The sequence below is a fragment of the Anolis sagrei genome, chromosome X (genome assembly GCF_037176765.1).
Source record: "Anolis sagrei isolate rAnoSag1 chromosome X, rAnoSag1.mat, whole genome shotgun sequence".
NCBI classification, from domain to species: Eukaryota; Metazoa; Chordata; class Lepidosauria; order Squamata; family Dactyloidae; genus Anolis; species Anolis sagrei.
This window is the reverse complement of record NC_090034.1, coordinates 79,976,521-79,996,403: the sequence shown is the minus strand read 5'-3', so window position 1 is coordinate 79,996,403 and position 19,883 is coordinate 79,976,521. Positions and strand designations below refer to the sequence as shown.

General features: G+C 41.5%; 1 protein-coding gene across 2 annotated transcripts in view; it reads left to right on the top strand.

Annotated features, from left to right (window-relative positions):
- The window catches only part of MYOM3 (myomesin 3), a 76,372-nt gene that overhangs the window by 46,395 nt on the left and 10,094 nt on the right, over window positions 1–19,883 (top strand). For both annotated transcript variants that reach the window (XM_060784266.2, XM_067460578.1), the window contains 12 exons: window positions 1,865–1,991; window positions 2,981–3,159; window positions 5,173–5,287; window positions 7,542–7,698; window positions 8,109–8,218; window positions 10,325–10,369; window positions 12,436–12,572; window positions 14,658–14,802; window positions 17,062–17,121; window positions 17,297–17,364; window positions 19,362–19,472; window positions 19,735–19,822. In XM_060784266.2, coding sequence (XP_060640249.2) covers window positions 1,865–1,991; window positions 2,981–3,159; window positions 5,173–5,287; window positions 7,542–7,698; window positions 8,109–8,218; window positions 10,325–10,369; window positions 12,436–12,572; window positions 14,658–14,802; window positions 17,062–17,121; window positions 17,297–17,364; window positions 19,362–19,472; window positions 19,735–19,822 — 1,342 coding nt within the window. The remainder of the gene's footprint in view (window positions 1–1,864; window positions 1,992–2,980; window positions 3,160–5,172; window positions 5,288–7,541; window positions 7,699–8,108; window positions 8,219–10,324; window positions 10,370–12,435; window positions 12,573–14,657; window positions 14,803–17,061; window positions 17,122–17,296; window positions 17,365–19,361; window positions 19,473–19,734; window positions 19,823–19,883) is intronic.

Here is a 19,883-nt window from a genome sequence, read left to right as displayed (position 1 = left end):
CATCCTCAGAGGTTGTGAGGTCTGTTGGAAACTCGGCAAGTGAGATTTATATATCTGTGAAATGTCCAGGGTGGGAGAAAGAACTTTTGTCAGTTTGAGGTAGGTTTTTTTTGTTTTTGTTTTTTTGTTTTTGTCGTGTCAGGAGCATCCTGTTGTGAGAGAGTTGGCCGTCTGCAAGGACATTGCCCAGGGGACGCCCGGATGATTTTTGATGTTTTATCATCCTTGTGGGAGGCTTCTCTCATGTCCCCGCATGAGGAGCTGGAGCTGATAGAGGGAGCTCAACCGCCTCTCCCCGGATTTGAACCTGCGACCTGTCGGTCTTCAGTCCTGCCAGCACAGGGGTTTAACCCACTGCGTCACCGGGGGCTCCCTTGAGTTAGGTGCAAATGTTTCAATTAGCCACCTTGATTAGCATTTAATGGCCTAGCAGTTTCAAGGTCTGGCTTCTTACTTCCTGGGGATAATAATTTCTTGGGAGGTGATTAGCTGGCCCTGATAGGCAAGCCCCCACATTGGCAGTCTTTAGGATGAGCCTGAAAACGTGGCTGTTCCAGTGTGCCTTCCCTGAATAAAGGAAACAATTCCCTGCAAAATGTCCTCAGAAGCACTTTAACTACCCGTTGGGTTGCTCTCCCTACATTTCTTTGAAAACCCTCCTGCTTAGATACATCTTACCTCTGTTCATGCCCAGTGTTTATTTTTGAAATTTTAAACTATTACATCTGGCCCGGCCATAGGTTTTTAATTTTTGTGTGTTATTGTCTATATCTGAGTTAGGTTAATTGTGTTGTTTTATTTGCTTATTGCTTCGTTGTTTTACTGATGTGTTGTTGGGCTTGGCCTCATGTAAGCCGCCCTGAGTCCCCTTGGGGAGATGGTGGCGGGGTATAAATAAAGGTTTTTTTATATAATTTTTATTAATTTTCATTATAAAAAACATTTAACAACACATACAAAACAAAATAAAAACACATACAAAAACATTTAACAACACATACAAAAAACACAAATCACAACATTACAACCACCTCTACTAATTGCCCTACGGCTTAAAATATCTACTACAGTAGTTGATTGGGTACTTTCCTTCGCATCTCTTAGATTCTCACATATTTCTCCCTTCCCAATTTCATTGTCTGTAAATACATTATGTTCTTACCTATCTTTTTACCTACCCTCTTCCTTGCCTCTCCCCCCCCATGACACATTGCCTTAAATATACATATAAATACATTAAATACATTTACATTCCTCTTGACTTCCAGGGTCTTCAAGTGAACATATATTTATTTTCTCATCCAACTAGTCTTATCTTAGTGGTTAGTCACTAACCTAGTTTGTGCTCACGTTCGGGATTCTTCTTTCCACAGATATATAAACCTCTTTAGTTACTGTCCTGATTTTAGAGGTTTTTTTAATAAGCAAGGGAATTCCAGATAAGATTCAATCAGGGCCAGCTAACACCTCTCAACAAAGGATTCCCTCAGGCAGCAACCAGCCAGGCTTTGAAGCTGCAAGGCTGTGCAATTCTAATCAAGGTGGCCATTTGAAACATTCACACTTGCCTCAAGCAGACAATTGTTCTTTCTCCCACCCTGGATATCATTCTACATGTATATAAACCTCACTTGCCTAGTTTCCAACAGACCTCACAACCTGCCATAGATGCAGGCAAAACGTCAGGAGAGAATGCTTCTGGAACATGGCCATACATCCCGGAAAACTCACAACAACACAGTTGTTTAGCTTTATTTCATTTTGCATTTGCATTTGGTTAAGCTTTTGTATGAGCACGGAGGGGGATACAATGGCTTTTAGACAAAGCTTTGGGAAATGTTCTAAGGATCTTGCAATTCTGCAGGCTGACAACCTGACCAACGGGCGCTTCTACGAGTTCCGTGGTTACGCCATGAATGTGGTTGGGGTTGGAAACGTATCCGAACCTAGTGACGTTTTCAAATGTGAAGAATGGACAATGCCAGAGCCAGGTAAAGCCCAAAAGGCAGTTCAGATGATTGATTGTGTCATATTGGACTTGTAGTTTTTTGAGATTTATAGTTAACCTACAGTCAAAGAGCATTCTGAACTCCACCAACAGTGGAATTGAACCAAACTTGGCACACAGAACTCCCATGACCAATAGAAAATACTGGAAGGGTTTGGTGGCCATTAACCTTGAGTTCTGGAGTTGTAGTTCATCTACATCCAGAGAGCACTGTTGACTCAAACAATGATAGATCTGGACCAAACTTGTCACGCAGACCCAATATGGCCAACTTTGAATACTGGTGGAGTTTGGGGAGGATTGACCCACGATTTTGGGAGTTGTAGTTCAGCCACATCCTTATGCATTTTCTAATGGGAGCACTAATTAAAAAACAAAAGGAAAGACTGACTTTTTTCTAATAAATAGCATTACAAATTACTGAAGCTGCTTCTGTTGCTGCGTCTCCTCCTGATGCTGCTGGGCCACTCTCAGTTCCACATCACACGGCACTTTCTCCCTTCCTTGAAAAGACTTGTGAGCCTCCTTTCAGCCTCATGCCCTCTCCCTCGCCAATGCATGTATACAGTGCTGCCATGTGCTAAGCACGCCTGTTCTCCCCTTCCCACATGGAGTCTCATAAACAGTTTTCCCACTAGCTGAGAGGCTTGCTGAGAGGCTGGCCAATCACAGCGGAGGAGGGCTTTTGGTGGGAGGATTGTTTTCCATAAAGGAAGAGAAGGACAGGCGGATAGATTTTCAGCCTTGTCTGCTAGAAGGGTTCCTAAGACCATCAGAAATATGTGTTTTCTGATGATCTTTGGTGACCCCTCTTAACCCCCCCCCTCACACACCCCCTCCCAGGGGTCCCAACCCCCAGGATGAGAAATGCTGTTCTATAGCATAGAAGCACACTTTGTCTCTCTGTTTTTCCTTTCTCTCCCCCCCCCCCCCCCTGATGTGCACTGAAATCTTATCCTTCCATACAAACAGGCCCTCCCTATGATGTAAGGTGTTCTGAAGTGCGAGACACATCTCTCATGGTCCATTGGGAGCCACCTTTGTACACCGGAGCAGGCCCCGTCATTGGATATTTCGTGGAGGCCTGTGAGGAGGGATCAGATACCTGGGAACAACTCAACAAGGAGCCAATAAACAGCACCCACATGAAGGTCTGCTGCGGCATTCTTTATTTACATTACAGCTGTTCCTCTCTTGATAGGAGCTACTGAAATTGAGGGTGGAGACAGTCAAACATCTGACAGGGCGCAAGGTTTTCTGGTTTTTTGTCTTCGTTTGGTGGGTCATCAAACTGTATGGTAATTCTTAATTGCCATAGCACATCTCAATGGGTATATAGTTCTTGCGACAAGGATAAGGTAGGGAACATCAGTTCTGCAGTCCACTGGGGATCCCCGTACAGCCTTCAAATGCCTTCTGCTTCAATCAGGGATTGGAGATAAGAGATACATGAGTGGAGATAAGAGATCAGTGGTTGGAGATAAGAGATCAGTGAATGAAAATAAAAGACCAGTGAGAGGAGATAAGAGGTCAACAAATGTAGATAAGAGGTCAGTAGTTGGAGATTAGAAACCAGTGAGTGGAGATAAAAGGTCAGTGGTTTGAGATTAGAGACCAGTCAATGAAGGAAAGAGGTCAGTGAGTGGAGATACGAGATCAGTGAGTGGAGATAAGAGATGTGAGTGGAGATAAGAGGACAGTAGTTAGAAATTAGAAGCCAGTGAATGGGCATAATAAGTCAATGAATAAAGATAAGAGGTCAGTGAATGGAGGTAAGACATCCATGAGAGAAGATAAGAGGTCAATGAATGAAGAGAAGACGTCAGTGAGTGGAGATAAAAGGTCAATGAATGAAAATAAGAGGTAAGTGAATTGAGATAAGAGATCTGTGAGAGAAGAGGTCAATGAATGAAGAGAAGAAGTCAGTGAGTGGAGATAAGAGGTCAATGAATGAAGATAAGAGGTCAGTGAGTGGAGATAAGAGATCCGTGAGAGAAGATAAGAGGTCAGTGAATGAAGATAAGAGGTCAGTGAATGGAAATAAGAGATCTGTGAGAGAAGAGGTCAATGAATGAAGAGAAGAGATCAGTGAGTGGAGATAAGAGGTCAATGAATGAAAATAAGAGGTCAGTGAATTGAGATAAGAGATCTGTGAGAGAAGATAAGAGGTCAAAGAATGAAGATAAGAGGTCAGTGAATGGAAATAAGAGATCTGTGAGAGAAGAGGTCAATGAATGAAGAGAAGAGGTCAGTGAATGGAGATAAGAGATCTGTGAGACAAGAAGTCAATGAATGAAGAGAAGAGGTCAGTGAATGGAGATAAGAGATCTGAGAGGAGATAAGAGTTCAGTGAATGAAGATAAGAGGTCAGTGAGTGGAGATAAGAGATCTGTGAGAGGAGATAAGAGTTCAGTGAATGAAGATAAGAGGTCAGTGAGTGGAGATAAGAGATCAAGGAGTTCAGATAAGGGATCAATGATTGGAGATAAGAAACAAGTGACTGGAAATAAGGGGCCAATGCTTGAAGATAAGAGGGCATTTAAAATCCAGGAAGTGATTGTCTGGAGCTTTGTTTTGCATCTTGATGAAGTTGTTCTCCAGATATTTTTTTCTGAGTAGACATGCCTATTACTGTGTAATGTTCTTGTATGTGAAAGAATCAAGAAAGTGGCCTAATGGCATAGATTTCCATTCAACCTTGTCCACTTTGCTTTGCCAACTGCCATAAAGTCAGAATGCAGCTTCTTGAAGTTGAAAAAAATGTTTCAGCTGTTAGGAATTATCTCAAAATATGATTCCGCAGCACCGTTTCAAAACTACTCTCATCACTGCCTTGTGAGTGGGAAGCAACTCATAATAATTAGTTTGAGATTGTGAGTCCAAATAAGACTAGAATTTAACTGGCACCATATAATCCAGGATCCTGTTTCCAACAGAAGTTAATCAAATGTTGCAGTGGAAAGTCTAGAAGTCTTTTAGAAATCTCTTTTTTAGGAGGAGCGTTTTTCTTGAGCATACAGTTTCCAGTCCATTTACCGACATAACTTCCAGAGTCACACTTTCCACCCAAGAAATTGAGTCTGCCTGTCTGCATCAGCTTTACTTATGACATCTATCCTCTGCTGTCTGTGATCTGCTCCTTTTGTAATGTTTTCCCTCTGCAGCTTTCTGATCTGGAGACAGGAAAGAGCTACATTTTCCGAGTGCGGGCCATGAACAAGGCAGGGATTGGTCCACCATCTTTGCCATCAGATCCTGTCATAGTAAAAACTAAACCAGGTATAAAGCAACAAAATGTTAAATCAAGATGAATGTAAGTCAACGGTGTGATGTGGCAGCTAAAAAGGCCAATGCAATTATCGGTTGCATCAACAGGAGTATAGTATCTAGATCAGCGGTTCCCTAGAGATTCCTAGAAATAACGTATTTCTAAGCATCTGTAGGTCCTCCAGAGGGATGCAATGGTTAATGCCCATCAGAGGTTGATGACAGAGTAGAGGTGGAGGAGCTAAAGAGCATGCTATATGACCTCCAGCATGATGGTCAACTTCAATCACGTGTTGGCCATAGACTTGTGCTGGAAGACCTAGAGGTTCCTAGACATAAGACTTCTCAAAGCATTTGTAGGTCCTCCAGAGTAATTTTAAGGTCAGTATCCAGCGAAAGTTGACAACTGTAATTGCTCTGGAGGATCTAAAGCAGTGGTTCCCAACCTTTTTTTGACCAGGGACCACTTAACCAGGGACCACTTTGATCAGGGATCACTTGACCAGGGACCACTTGACCAGGGACCACTTTGACCAGGGATCACATTGACCAAGGAACACTGACCAGGGACCACTTGACCAGGGACCACTTTGACCAGGGACCACTCTCCATTAGTACCAAAAAAGTTACAAATCAGTTTTTGATCAACTGTAGATTTGGTTTGGTTCTTTCGGGTGCTGATTTACAAAATTGCATTGAAAATAATAATAATAATAATAATAATAATAATAATAATAATAAACCTTTATTTATACCCCACTACCATCTCCCGCAGGACTCGGTGCAGCTCACAAGAGGCCGAGCCCAAACACATCATAAAACATAACAACAACAAAACAACAATAAATAACTCATAAAAGCAGAAACAATAATAACACAACGCATTTTAAAAACCTGTGGCAGGGCCAAATGTAAGAATTAAAAATTTAAAAATGCTGGGCATGTCAAAGGGAAATAGAAGGAATATATTTTGGAATAGGTGGGCGTGCAGACAATTCTAAGTCTCTCGTAAAGTGCATTTAGGACATATTGATTAGGATTCCTTATTCTGGGAAGGCACACTGGAACATCCACGTTTTCCAGCTCCTTCTAAAGACTGCCAACGTTGGGCCCTGCCTGATGTCCTTGGGGAGGGAGTTCCAGAGTCGTGGGGCCACCACCGAGAAGGCCCTGTCCCTTGTTCCCACCAATCGCGCTTGCGAAGCAGGTGGGATTGTGAACAGGGCCTCTCCAGATGAACGAAGAGATTGTGTGGGTTCGTATACAGAAATGCGGTCACGCAGGTAGATGGGTCCCAAACAGTTAAGGGCTTTGTAGGTAAGCACCTGTACCTTGAATTGGCCCCGGAAAATGAACGGCAGCCAATGGAGCTCCTTGAACAGGAGGGTTGACCTCTCCCTGTAAGGAGCACCAGTTAACAGTCTGGCCGCTGCCCGTTGAACCAGCTGGAATTTCCGGAAGGTTTTCAAGGCAGCCCCACGTACAGTGCATTACAGTAGTCCAATCTGGAGGTGACTAAGGCATGGACCATCCCGGCCAGATCTGCCTTCACGAGGTACGGTCGCAGTTGGCGCACGAGTCTCAATTGTGCAAAAGCCCTCCCGGCCACCGCCAACGCCTCAGCTTCAAATGTAAGTGATGAGTCCAGGAGGACACCCAAACTGCGGACCTGTGACTTCAGGGGGAGTGCAACCACGTCCAGCACTGGTTGCCACCCTATATCTCGATCTGGTTTACGATCGACCAGGAGGACCTCTGTCTTGTCAGGATTAATCTTTAGCTTGTCAGACCACATCAGCTCAAGTTTCTGATACAGAACATATGCCACCCAGTATTTGCCATCTGCTTGCCCACAGAAAATCATATTTAATAATCTGGAGCTGATGTGGTAGTAGTAATCTTTTGTAGGTAGTCAGCTTCTCCCCTCCTGACATCCCCATTCGCTGGGCACTATAAGAGACCAGTAGCTCTCATTGCCACATAGTTTCAAAGCAATGGTGTAGTAATGGTGAGACCTCAGACCATATTTTTGTTATTGCGGACCACTGGTGATCCACTGACCACAGGTTGGGAACCACTGATCTAGATCAGGGGAAGTTAATAGTCCCACTCTGTTCTGCTTAACCCTGTCTGTGTTCAGTAAAATTCCAGTTTCTTTCTCCACCTCAAGCCCCATCAGCCTTAAATTGGTTAAGTTGGTCCATTGATATTTCTTCTCTACATATTAGAAAATAACTTAAAAAAAAAAAAAACCCCTCTTTTGCAGGTACTAAAGAAATTGAACTTGGGGTAGACGAAGAAGGGTTTATCTACATGGCCTTTGAGGCCCCCGAAGTAGTGGACACCTCTGAATTTATGTGGTCCAAGGATTATGAAGGGCCTCCGAAACCAGACCGAGTCCAAGCTGTCGATAAAGATGACAAGTGAGTTTGGGGTCTCAAGGTCCGGGTTCCAGACTCAGAGCCTCTGGGAGATGCAATATCCACCTTGATGTAAAGTTTCTAAAACTTCTGATGAAGCAGGAAGCAGCTTCCAAAATATATTACCGAATCTTTCTTTGTCAGTCAGCTGCTTCTTGAACAATAGAGGAACAGACTCCTGTCAAACACAGCAACTGCTTCCCATTAAGCAGAAACTTGGGGATTTTCACGGTCCTGAAATACTTTGTCAAATGAAAGTTCACATTTTCAGCAAGCAGAATTATGTACTCCCTACTCCATTCTATGCCTTGTTGTTGCATTGCCAAATTGCAACAAATGTCCAACTTCGAAATGTATCCCATTTCTCAATAGACCTCATTTTTCTTGCTTCGATTTTTCTTCTTTCATTTCAGATCTAAGCTCATCCTGAAATATGCCACCGAAAGGGACCTGGGAACCTATTCAGTGGAAGTAACTGACACCGATGAAGACATCTCCGCCAGTCACGTTTTGACCGAGGAAGGTAAATTATAAATGTTTTTACAGGTAGCCCCCAAGTTATAATCAAGATGAGTTCTGTAGGTTTGTTCTTCAGCTAAATTTGTATGTAAGTCGAAACACATTCATTTTAAGTGTAACTCCAGCCATATCTATATAAATAAAAATGTAATGTTTGTTTGTGGGATTAACAGAACTCAAAAACCACTGGGGGAATTGACACCAAATTTGGACACAAGACACCTAATAACCCAATGTATGTCCTTCACTCATAAAAATACTGAAAAACACAGCAGAAGGGACTTTAAAAGCCTCCAAAAGCTAAATGACAATACAGAAAAAAGGGAAGAAAGAGGGAGGGAAGGGGAGAAAGAAAGAAAGAAAGAAAGAAAGAAAGAAAGAAAGAAAGAGGGAAAGAAGGACGGACGGAAGGAAAGAAGGAAGGAAGGAAGGAAGGAAGGAAGGAAGGAAGGAAGGAAGGAAGGAAGGAAGGGGAGAAGGAAGCATGGAAGCAAAGAGAGAAGGAAGGAAAGAGGTAGAGAAGGAAGAAAGGAGAGAAAGAGGGAGGGAAAGAAAAAGAGGGAAGGAAGGAAAGTTAGAGAAGGAAAGAAAAAAGGGAAAGAAGGAAGGAAAGAGGGAGCGAAGGAAGGGGGAAGATGTAGAGAAAGAGGGAGGGAACGAAAGAAGGAAGAAAAGAGAGACAGCAGAAGAGAAAGAAAAGGGGGGAAGGAAGGAAAGAGATAGAGAAGGAAGGAAGAAGGGAAGGGAAGATGGGAAGGAAGGAAGGAAGGAAAGAAAGAGGGAGTGAAGGAAGGAGGGAAAGAAAGAGAGAAAGAGGAAAGGTTGGTCATAGTAACGCATGGCCGGTACAACTAGTATGTGTGTGTGTGTGTGTGTGTATAATTTTAGCTTTGGATAGAATAGGGAAGGGTGAACACCTCTGTGGTATTTCTGTCTGTGCCCCTTTTCAGAACATCTCACCTCACTTTCTGTCCCTGTGATTTTCAAATATGTAGCTTGTTGTGGAAGCAAGGATTGGTGAGAAAACTTCAATGGAGAAACCTTTTCCCAGTGATAATACTCTTCCATTTTATTTTATTTTATTGGATTTCCTTTCCAAGGAGTGGATTTCTCTCACTTCTTGCTGTCTCACCCCATTTGTAACTATGATTCGTTTGTAAGTCGGATGTTTGTAACTTCCTGTATCGTATATGTTTTAAATCCTTGCTCAGTCTTGTTGATAGCCTCCAATATTTCAGAGATTGAAACTGAGGCATATAATGCCAAGCAACATCAAAGTGAGAATATGCAAAGTGAGAATAAGGGTAAGACTGTAGCACAGCTGGTTAATTGCCAGCAGCAATAGATCACTGCTGTACAGAAGGTGGCAAGTTCCAAGCCCGAGTCAGATTGAGTACCCAACTGCTAAGCCTAGCTTACTGTTCACCTAAGCCAGTGGTTGTCAACCTGGGGTCCCCAGGTGTTTTTGGCCTTCAACTCCCAGAAATCCTAACAGCTGGTAAACTGGCTGGGATTTCTGGGAGTTGTAGGCCAAAACACCTGGGGACCCACAGGCTGAGAACCACTGACCTAAGCAGTTAGAAAACAGCTGAGCTGTGAATAGAGAAATTAGGTACCGCTTAAAGCGGAGAGGTATTTTACGACACCATAAAAATGTTGGAGGTCAAAAGAACAAGGAGGAAATACGACTATCAAAAGGGCTAAGCATCATAGTGGATGAAGTGCCAGCACTGCCCTGTGGCCGGAATTGAGCATAACCTCCGGGCGCCGAAGTTGGAAAATGCCTAAATACCTCTATCTGTCTGTCTTGTATGTTTAAAAACGGCATTGAATATTTGTCATGTATGTGTGCATTGTGATCTGCCCTGAGTCCCCTTCGGGGTGAGAAAGGCGGAATATAAATACTGCAAATAGATAAATAAATACAGAAATATATAGGATTGTACTCTAAACTAGTGGCTTTATCAAGGTACCTTTTTCTTCAGCAGAGTATCTACCTCTCTGCCAAACCAAAGGGTATTCATTATCAGGAAAATAACATATAATTTACCTTTCCTTCTGACTTCCAACCTCTAAGACACCTTCTTTGTGTATGTGTTTTCTTTTCTAGAACTGGACAAGCTCCGGAAGATCAGCCATGAGATCCGAAACCCCTGTAAGTGTTGCTAAACCAGATCCATTCTAAGCAGGGCCAGTCCTGGTTGGTACTTGGATAGGACACTGCTAGTGAATACCAGGTTCTATAGGCTATAACAGGCATGGACAAACTTGGGCCCTCCCTCCAGGTATTTTGGACTTCAACTCCCACCATTCCTAACAGCCTCAGGCCCTTTCCTTTTCCCCCTCAGCCGCTTAAGCGGCTGAGGGGGAAAAGGAAGGGGCCTGAGGCTGTTAGGAATGGTGGGAGTTGAAGTCCAAAACACCTGGAGGGAGTGCCCATTTGCCCATGCCTGGGCTATACGGTAGCATTTGTGTAAGCCACCTTCAATCCCATGTTGCTGATAGAAAGGTGGGGCATTGAATGAAGTTACTATTGTCGAGCCTTTGCTGAGGACTTGATCACACTAGTTATCTCATCGCAACAGTGTTATTTTAGCAAATGGAAACATACCATAATTGGAATGATCTCTTCCACATCTCAATGCAGTTCCTGGCACTTTGTTGATGCAAATTCCTGTGGTCTTTTACACATTCACTTTGTGAGTTTTCCCCCTTATTTCTTCTATTTTGCCACAAGTGCACAGTTTCTGCATTCTCATGAGACCTTCCTCCACTTTGCAATGTCAGAACTGTAGCAGAAGGAGAATCTCACATAGAGAAGACCAATAGAACAAGAAGGATATTTGATTCATTGACGGGTTTTCCCCATCAATGAAAAGAGACAAGCCAATCACAAATCAAGTGCAATAGATACAACTTTTGGGACAGTCACAATGTCATACATTAAGCCACACCATAATTGTGCATAAGCAGCCTCGTGTGTTAATGTGCTCAGTCTCATTCAAGAATAAATCTAATTAATAGTGCCAATTACACATTATATCAATTGGAACTGGGGAAATCAGCTCTTATGTAATATTATAATTATATATTTTATATTACATGTAATATTACTAATAATATTACAGTATAATGGTATAGTACAATATAGTAATATATAATACTGATATTGTACTATGCTAATAATATAATATATTGTATGTGTGTATGTGTGTATATATATATATATATCTTGTAAGCCACTCTGGATACCCTTCGGGGTGAGAAGGGCGGCATATAAATGTCGTAAACAAACAAAAAAATAATGTCAACTCACTTAATTTAGTGGTGTTGCACTCCAGGTCTGGAAGCATCTATGACCACCACATCACACAAGAATCCAGGAATATAAGCCAACGGTTTATTGTTATATATATATATATATATATCATATAAAAATCAGGAATAAGAAAGGAAGATATATAATCCAAAAAGGTTTAGCAACAGGTGAAAACCAGACAATAATCCAAATGTCTCATAAAGTTCCAGAGGTCCAGGAACAGCCAGAAATCACAGATACAGCATAAGTTCACAATCCAGAAGGCATAACTAGCAAAACATGAACAGGAGTACATGAACAGGAACACAGAAACTTCCAGGATATTGAAATCCAAAATCAAAGCTTGATTTACCAGGAACAAGAGAACTCAAGCTTAGCTTCTCACTCTAATGCAGCATTGCCTGAACTGATCATAAATTAAACAACTTGTTTAATAGACACCCATGAAATCATTCAGTTTCCCGTGAATTTCCTTCACAACTTTCCTACGCAATCTCTCTGACCGATACAATCTATTTTCGACTCTGATTTGTAATCAAAGCCATTTATTGATCTCAGTAGCTCCAGGTGGGTTCTCCTGGGAACTCTCCTTATCACTCAACTCTTCACTTGATTCCTTATCTGCTATTGCTACTTCTGAATCCCCTGAATGTCCTTGAGACCCTGCACTTTCTGAGCCAGTTTTCACACAGAGAGAGCCATCATTTCCCAGAGTTGAATTTCCCAGACTTGATAGCCCATCACTTTGTGCCACAAGAAAACTCACATTCCTCTCTAAATCATCAGTTAAAGCATCAGCCTCTGCTTGATCTACAACAAGTGGGCCCATGCTAGTTGGGGCTAACAATTAGATTTAGGCATCGGTCTTGTATTTGAGCATCTTTTATATGATCTTCTCTTAGTGATCGAGTTGATATCTGGATGGAACATCGATGTGCTGGAGAAAGGGGAGGTCCGGCTCTGGCTGGAGGTTGAAAAGCTCTCTCCGGAGGCAGAGCTTCACTTGATCTTCAATGGGAAGGAGCTTTCAAGCACCCCAGTGAGTTCTCTTTTATTCTCCTTCTGCCATTGTATCTCTACCCCTATCTGCTGGTATTTGTCTATTAATTATTCTACCCCTCTAAGAATGTTTAGAGCAGAGGTTCCCAAATTTATTTGGCCTATCTCCCCCTTTTGAGAAATAATATTACTCAACACCCCCCTATAAATGAACTTTCTTTAAGCAAACAAAGAGAAAGATGGATGACAAATTTCCATTCTTTTCTGTATCTATGTTTCCACCTACATCCTACAACACGGTACAAAAAGATGTTGCAAATAATATTAAAAACTATAGTAAATCAGATGAATGAACCCGGTGCACTGCTATCAATTTATTAATGTTCAGCTCTACTTTTGTCAGTGGCCTGAATTAAAAATGTTATATACTTATTGCAAGTGCGCTACAGACAGTCCCCAAGTTACGAACAACATAGGTTGTGTGTATTTGTTCTATTTATTTATTTATTTATTTATTTATTTATTTATTTAGAGTTTTTATACCCCTGTCTTCTCACCTCCGGGGAGGGACTCAGGCCAGCTAACAACGTAAAATTCAATACAATAAGAAAAACATTATAGGTCATCAATATAAAATACATTAAAATACACTTCATACAATTCATACAAATTACAGCAAAAATCATTTCGTCCAAAAGAATCACAAACCCATCGCCATCTGCCAGAAAGGTCAGTAGTTATTGACTCAGTCATCATTCTGCGAATGCGGTATCCCAAAGCCATGTTTTTACCTGCGTTCTAAACGTCAGGAGGGAAGAGGCAGATCTAATCTCCATCGGGAGGGAGTTCCAAAGCCGAGGGGCCACCACCGAAAAGGCCCTGTCCCTCGTCCCCACCAAACGCAATTGCGAAGGCAGTGGGACTGAGCAGGGCCCCTCCAGAAGATCTTAACAACCTTGATGGTTCATAGGGGAGAATCCGTTCGGACAGGTAAATAGGGCCAGAGCCGTTTAGGAATTTATAGGTCAACACCAGCACTTTGAATTGTGCTCGGAAGCTGACTGGCAGCCTGTGGAGCTGGCGCAACAGAGGAGTAGTATGCTCCCTGTACCCCGCTCCCGTTAGTAATCTGGCTGCCGCTCGTTGTACTAGTTGTAGCTTCCGGGCAGTCTTCAGAGGCAACCCCACATAGAGAGCATTGCAGTAGTCTTAAGTTGAATTTGTACATAAGTCAGAACAGATACATTTTAAAGTGTTACTCCAGCATGTGTGTGTGTGTGTATGTATGTATGTATGTATGTGTGTGTGTATATATACTTTGTATAGCATAGGAAACTCCTGTGGGATTTCCTTTCCTGTCTGTGTCCCTGTTCAGCAGATTTCACTTCACTTTCTGTCCCTGTTTTTTGCTTGTTTGTTTTTTTCGTGTCTGGTGTGAGAGAATTGGCCGTCTGCAAGGACGTTGCCTGGGGACGCCCGGATGTTTTGATGTTTTACCATCCTTGTGGGAGGCTTCTCTCACGTCCCTGCATGGGGAGCTGGAGCTGACGGAGGGAGCTCTCCCCAGATTCAAACCTCCGACCTTCACTTCTGCCAGCACAAGGGTTTAACCCATTGCGCCACCGAGGGTTCCCTGTGATAACTGGATTTTGAAAAAAAAAATGGCTTGCTGTGGAAACAAAGATTGGAGAGAGAGCTTCAGTGGAGACTCCTTTTCCCCATGATAATAACTCTTACAGGAGTGAATTTCCCTTCCGAGGGATAGATTTATCTCACTTCCTGTGGTCTCTGCCCCATTCTTAACTGTGAGTTGTTTGTAAGTCAGATGTTTGTAACTCAAGGACTGTGTGTATTATTAACCTATAAGTGCCTACAGGAGTGTTTTAGAGTCTCTACATCTTCCACACAACACCATACAGTCACAAAAGAGACGTAGAACCTCCTGGAGAGACCATATTAATCAAATCCACATAAGTAAAACCCGCAATGGTGCCTGTCAATCAAAGTGGATGAATGAATTTTTCTTATTCCTATGGCTTTTTTGTGTTCTGATGGTGTGTGTGTGAGAGAGAGAGTGGGTGGCGTTTGTCTTCCTCATGAGCTGTTTCGCTTGGTCTGACCTTAGAGCCATAAGATCGATTTCGACCGAGCCAAAGGCCTGGTAGAACTGACCATCCAAGACTTCTCTGAAGATGACAAAGGGACTTACTCTGCCCAGCTGAAGGACGGCAAGGCAGAAAACCAGTTCACTTTGGCTCTGGTTGGAGATGGTATGTATACAGAAGTCTAGGAAAGCTCAATAGAAAGCTGAAAGTGTCCAATTTGGGGTGTAATGAAAAGAAAACTAATCGCAGATTAAGCCTCCCTTACCCAAATATCAAAATCACTCCAAAATTCCAAATTGTTTGCATGGGTAGTTGAGAGAGGGATACCTTTTTATTTGGATGGACAGAAACTTGGTTACACACTCAAAATTATTACAAATATGGTATGAAATTACCTTCAGCCGATGTGCCTAAGTTATATATGGAACATAAATGGATTTTCATGTTTGGACTTGTGGCCTCGTCTCCAAGATAATTCATCATGTATGCATATGTGTTGTTTACTGTTGTGTTGTTTACTTATATTGGTTTTGCATATTTATTTATTGTGTATTTGTGTTTATATTGTGTTTTATTGTATTGATGGGCGTGGCCTGGTGTAAGCCGCCCCGAGTCCCCTTGGGGGAGATGGAGGCGGGGTATAAATAAAGTATTATTATTATTATTATTATTATTATTATTATTATTATTATATGCAAACACAGGTATTCCAAAATATTTCTAGATTTCATATAAGGATACTCAACCTGTATTAGCTCTTTATGATTTGTGAGAGGAAGCCACAGGGAGGAGGGAGCAAGATTGTTTTCTGCTTCCCTGGAGACTAGGACGTGGAACAATAGCTTCAAACTACAAGAAAGGAGATTCCATCTGAACATGAGGAAGCACTTCCTGACTGTGAGAGCCGTTCAGCAGTGGAACTCTCTGCCCCGGAGTGTGGTGGAGGCTCCTTCTTTGGAATCTTTTAAACAGAGGCTGGATGGCCATCTGTCAGGGGTGATTTGAATGCAATATTCCTGCTTCTTGGCAGGGGGTTGGACTAGATGGCCCATGAGGTCTCTTCCAACTCTTTGATTCTATGATTACACTTCTACTGTTGACATTTGTGTATGGCCATTTTTGCAAACGTGGACATTTGTTCGTTTACCGCAGTCAGCAAAATGGTTCAGGTGTGCACGGTTGTTTGTCATATAAAGGAGCATACAAAACTAAAACCTTGAAAGTGGTACGGATCAGCGAGGGCCCAATCCTACAATCCTCTTGATCGCATGCCTAGGATCTGAGTTTTGAAACGAAGGACCAGATCGTATGATAACAAACACAGTTGTTTCCTCTCTCAACAAAAGCTATACTACATTTGAAGGTGTTTTACATGAACAGTGTAGATGCATATAATGCAGTTCGACTGCATTAAGTTACATTATATGAATTGCAAACTGTATTACATGGCAGTGTAAATGGGGCCAAAAGCTGTATCAACACTGCCATATAATCCAGTTTCTGAATCCAGATTATCCGCTTTGAACTTGCAGATAATTTGGATTCAGAAACTGGATTATGTGACAGATGAGGCCAAAGTCATCCATATATTTCTCCTGGGTTTCCCTGACCAGCATGGCCAATTCAAAGCTATGCTCCGAAAAAAGTAACTTTTCCAAGTTTTCTTTGGATCTGAACAGTCCATAGGTCTTGTGTTAGGGGGAAAGTTTATCTGATTGCAAGATTAAAAGCCTTCAGTCCCCTCGGGGAAATAAGGCAGGATATAAATGTATTATTATTATTATTTGAAATACAAGATGAGTCCACTGCGGACACTCTTCTGGCTGTTGTATTGGATCACATGTCGGACACTTCCCAAGAGTCTAGGACTGTGCGATGTATCGGCGAATAATGCATGCAGATCCCAGTAAGGTGGCCTTCTGCAACTGGCAGCTAGTAATCTTGTCAGCGCCAATTGTGTTTAAGTGCAGGCCAAGGTCTTTAGAGACGCATTAAGAGATGCATTGGTCTGTATTGGTGGCCCAATACTGTGTATTGTATATGTGTTTTATATTTTTAATCGGAATACTGTTGTTTTTAAATGTTGTAAACCGCAATGAGTCGCCGATTTAGGCTGAGATATTAGCAGTATAGAAGTGTACTAATAAATAAATAAATAAATAAAATAAAATAAATAAATAAATATTTAGGCACTGCACCCAGTATGCCGATCACCACTGGGACCACATTTGCTGGCTTGTGCCACAGTCTTTGCAGTTCGATCTTTAAATCCTCATATCGTGTCAGCTTTTCCAGTTGTTTCTCTTCGATCCTGCTGTCACCTGGGATTATTATTATTACTATTATTAAATATGATTCTCGTTGTATGAAATCCTACTTCCTTGCTATTTTGTGCTGACCCAATGCTTCTTTACCTACCTCTAGATTTTGATAAACTGAAAGCGGAAGCCGATGCCAAAAAGAAAGATTGGAAGAGAAAACACGGTAAGAGGCCTTGGCAATATGAAAAGCTCCTGGACTATTCACTGCTTCATTGGGGACCACCTTGTGCTGGTCTGTTCCCAAAGGTGCCCATCTATGATTTACCGCCAGGTGGAGCTCAAAAGAAACGGCGAAATTGTAGAAAATTGACTAATATGACTTCTCATTTTTCCCGCAGGACCTCATTTCATTGAGCAACTGCAGTGGAAGGTTACTGAGGACTGCGAGGTCTTGCTGACGTGTAAGGTAAATCGAATCAGGCCAGAAACTGACCAAAAAGGAGATCTTCCTTCAAGATAAATAATACCCACTGCCAGTATAATATATTTTTAATATATAAGGCTTATATATTAATATAATACATTATAATATTAATATATTACTGATGTTTTGTGCTAATAATATAATATATTGTATACACATATAATATTGATAATGATATTATAATGTAAAACAATATAATACTAATAATAATGCAATATATTAATTAAATATTTTATATTACATGTAATATTACTAATAATATTACAGTATAATGGTATAGTACAATATAGTGATACATAATACTAATATTGTGCTGTGCTAATAACATATTGTATCCACATATAATATTGATAATAATGTTATAATGTAATACAATAGAATATTAATAATAATACAATATAATAATTACATATTTTATATTACATGTAATATTGTATTGTTGAAGGCTTTCATGGCTGGAATCACTCAGTTCTTGTGGGTTTTTTCGGGCTATATGGCCATGTTCTAGAGGCATTTCTCCTGACGTTTCGCCTGCATCTATGGCAAGCATACACAGAGAAGCCATTGAAATCCACAAACATGTGGACAATTTCAACAGAAAGGAAGAAACCATGAAAATGAACAAAATCTGGCTACCAGTATTAAAAAAAAATTCTAAAATTGCAACAGCAAAAACAGCAGAGAGAAAAACAGGCAGGGACATCTAATCACCTTTCAAGAAGAGTTTGCTCCAGGCACAGTCAGCCCATTGTATGCTAATCAAGGTGGTCAGTTGAAAGATTCACACCTAGCCCTACTTACAAAAGCCCTTTGTCTCACCCTTGTCATTCCACAGATATATAAACCCCTTTTTTCCCAGTTCCAGCTGACCTCACTACCTATGAGGATGCTTGCCATAGATGCAGGCGAAACGTCAGGAGAAATGCCTCTAGAACATGGCCATATAGCCCGAAAAAACCCACAAGAACTGACATGTAATATTACTAATAATATTACAATATAGTGGTATAGTACAATATGGCAATGTATGCTAGTAATATTGTGCTATGCTAATAATATAATGTATGTATTGTATTTACATATAACTTATAAACAACTCTGAGTCCCCTTCAGGGTGAGAAGGGCGGAATAGAAATGTCGTAAATAAATAAATAAATAAATAAATAAAATAATAGTAAATAGCTAACATTGTTGCAGAGCGATGCTCAGCCATTTTTACATATTGTACCATGTGCTGAATGAAAATCATGGGTAGTTCACGTTTGACCCGTCCACACATTGTCTTGCCACGCAGATTATCAATAAAGAACAAGAAATTTACTCTTCGTAATTCAGAGCAACACATATACAATTATGTGAACAGTTACACTGACTCACAAAAAGTCCTTTTAGAGATATTCAAAATGGTCCTTTCTGTGTCCATGTGAGATATCTTCTTTCAGCAGCCAAGAAGCAAATCAGCCTGTCTCTCTCTGCAAAGCTCTTGCACAGCTAGCAACCTGAATAAGAATGTAACAGTATCCAAAAGCCCCAGGTTCAGCCATCTCCCCTGGCAATGCCCAACCAATCACCTTCATGCATCTCATTTTACAGTTGACACACACACTGATTCTTTGCATGCTCCAACATACCAGGCTCGGCATGCATCTACACTGTAGAATGAATGCAGTTGGACAGCTCTTTAACTGCGATGGCTCAGTGCTATGGATCCGTGAGAGGTTTTTAGCATTCTCTACCCAAGAGGGCTGGTGTCTCACCAAACTACAACTCCCAATATTCCCTAGCATTGAGCCATCGCAGTTAAAGTGGGATCAAACTGCATTAACTATACAGTGTAGATGCACCCTTTTCCCAGTGCTGACTTAAACATGCCTCCTGTTCTCCGTTTTGGTTGGAAGAGGTGTAAGTGGTCAGGTGAGCAGATGCCCATTGCCCCAAACTCTAGAATCGTCCTAATTTTCACTTTTTCCTCTTAACAGGCAGCAAACATGAAGAAAGACAGCGTCTTTCAGTGGTTTTTCGATAACAAAAACCGCTCAGATGGCCAATACGATCCAAAGACAGGTGACGGACTCCTACGGATTAAGAAGGTAAACCGTGGGGAGGACAGATGTCATCCTATCTGTCTGTCTGTCTGTCTATCTGTCTGTCTGTCTGTCTGTCTGTCTGTCTGTCTGTCTGTCTGTCGGTCTGTCTATCTACCTACCTACCTATCTACCTATCTATCTATCTATCTATCTATCTATCTATCTATCTATCTATCTATCTGTCTTTCCCTACTAACAGATATCCTATGTATGGCTTGTAGACGTCTCATTCCTTAATGTATATTTTTCTGTGTGTATTTCCTAGATATCCAAAGCAGACAAAGGAGTATACAAAGCAGTCGTTTCTGACGACAGAGGACAAGATACGACTCAACTGGATCTTTCCAAGGAAGGTATGATCCTCTGGGCTCGTTGGGAAACACCTTCCTTTGCCCTCATAGACCGGATGTCTTT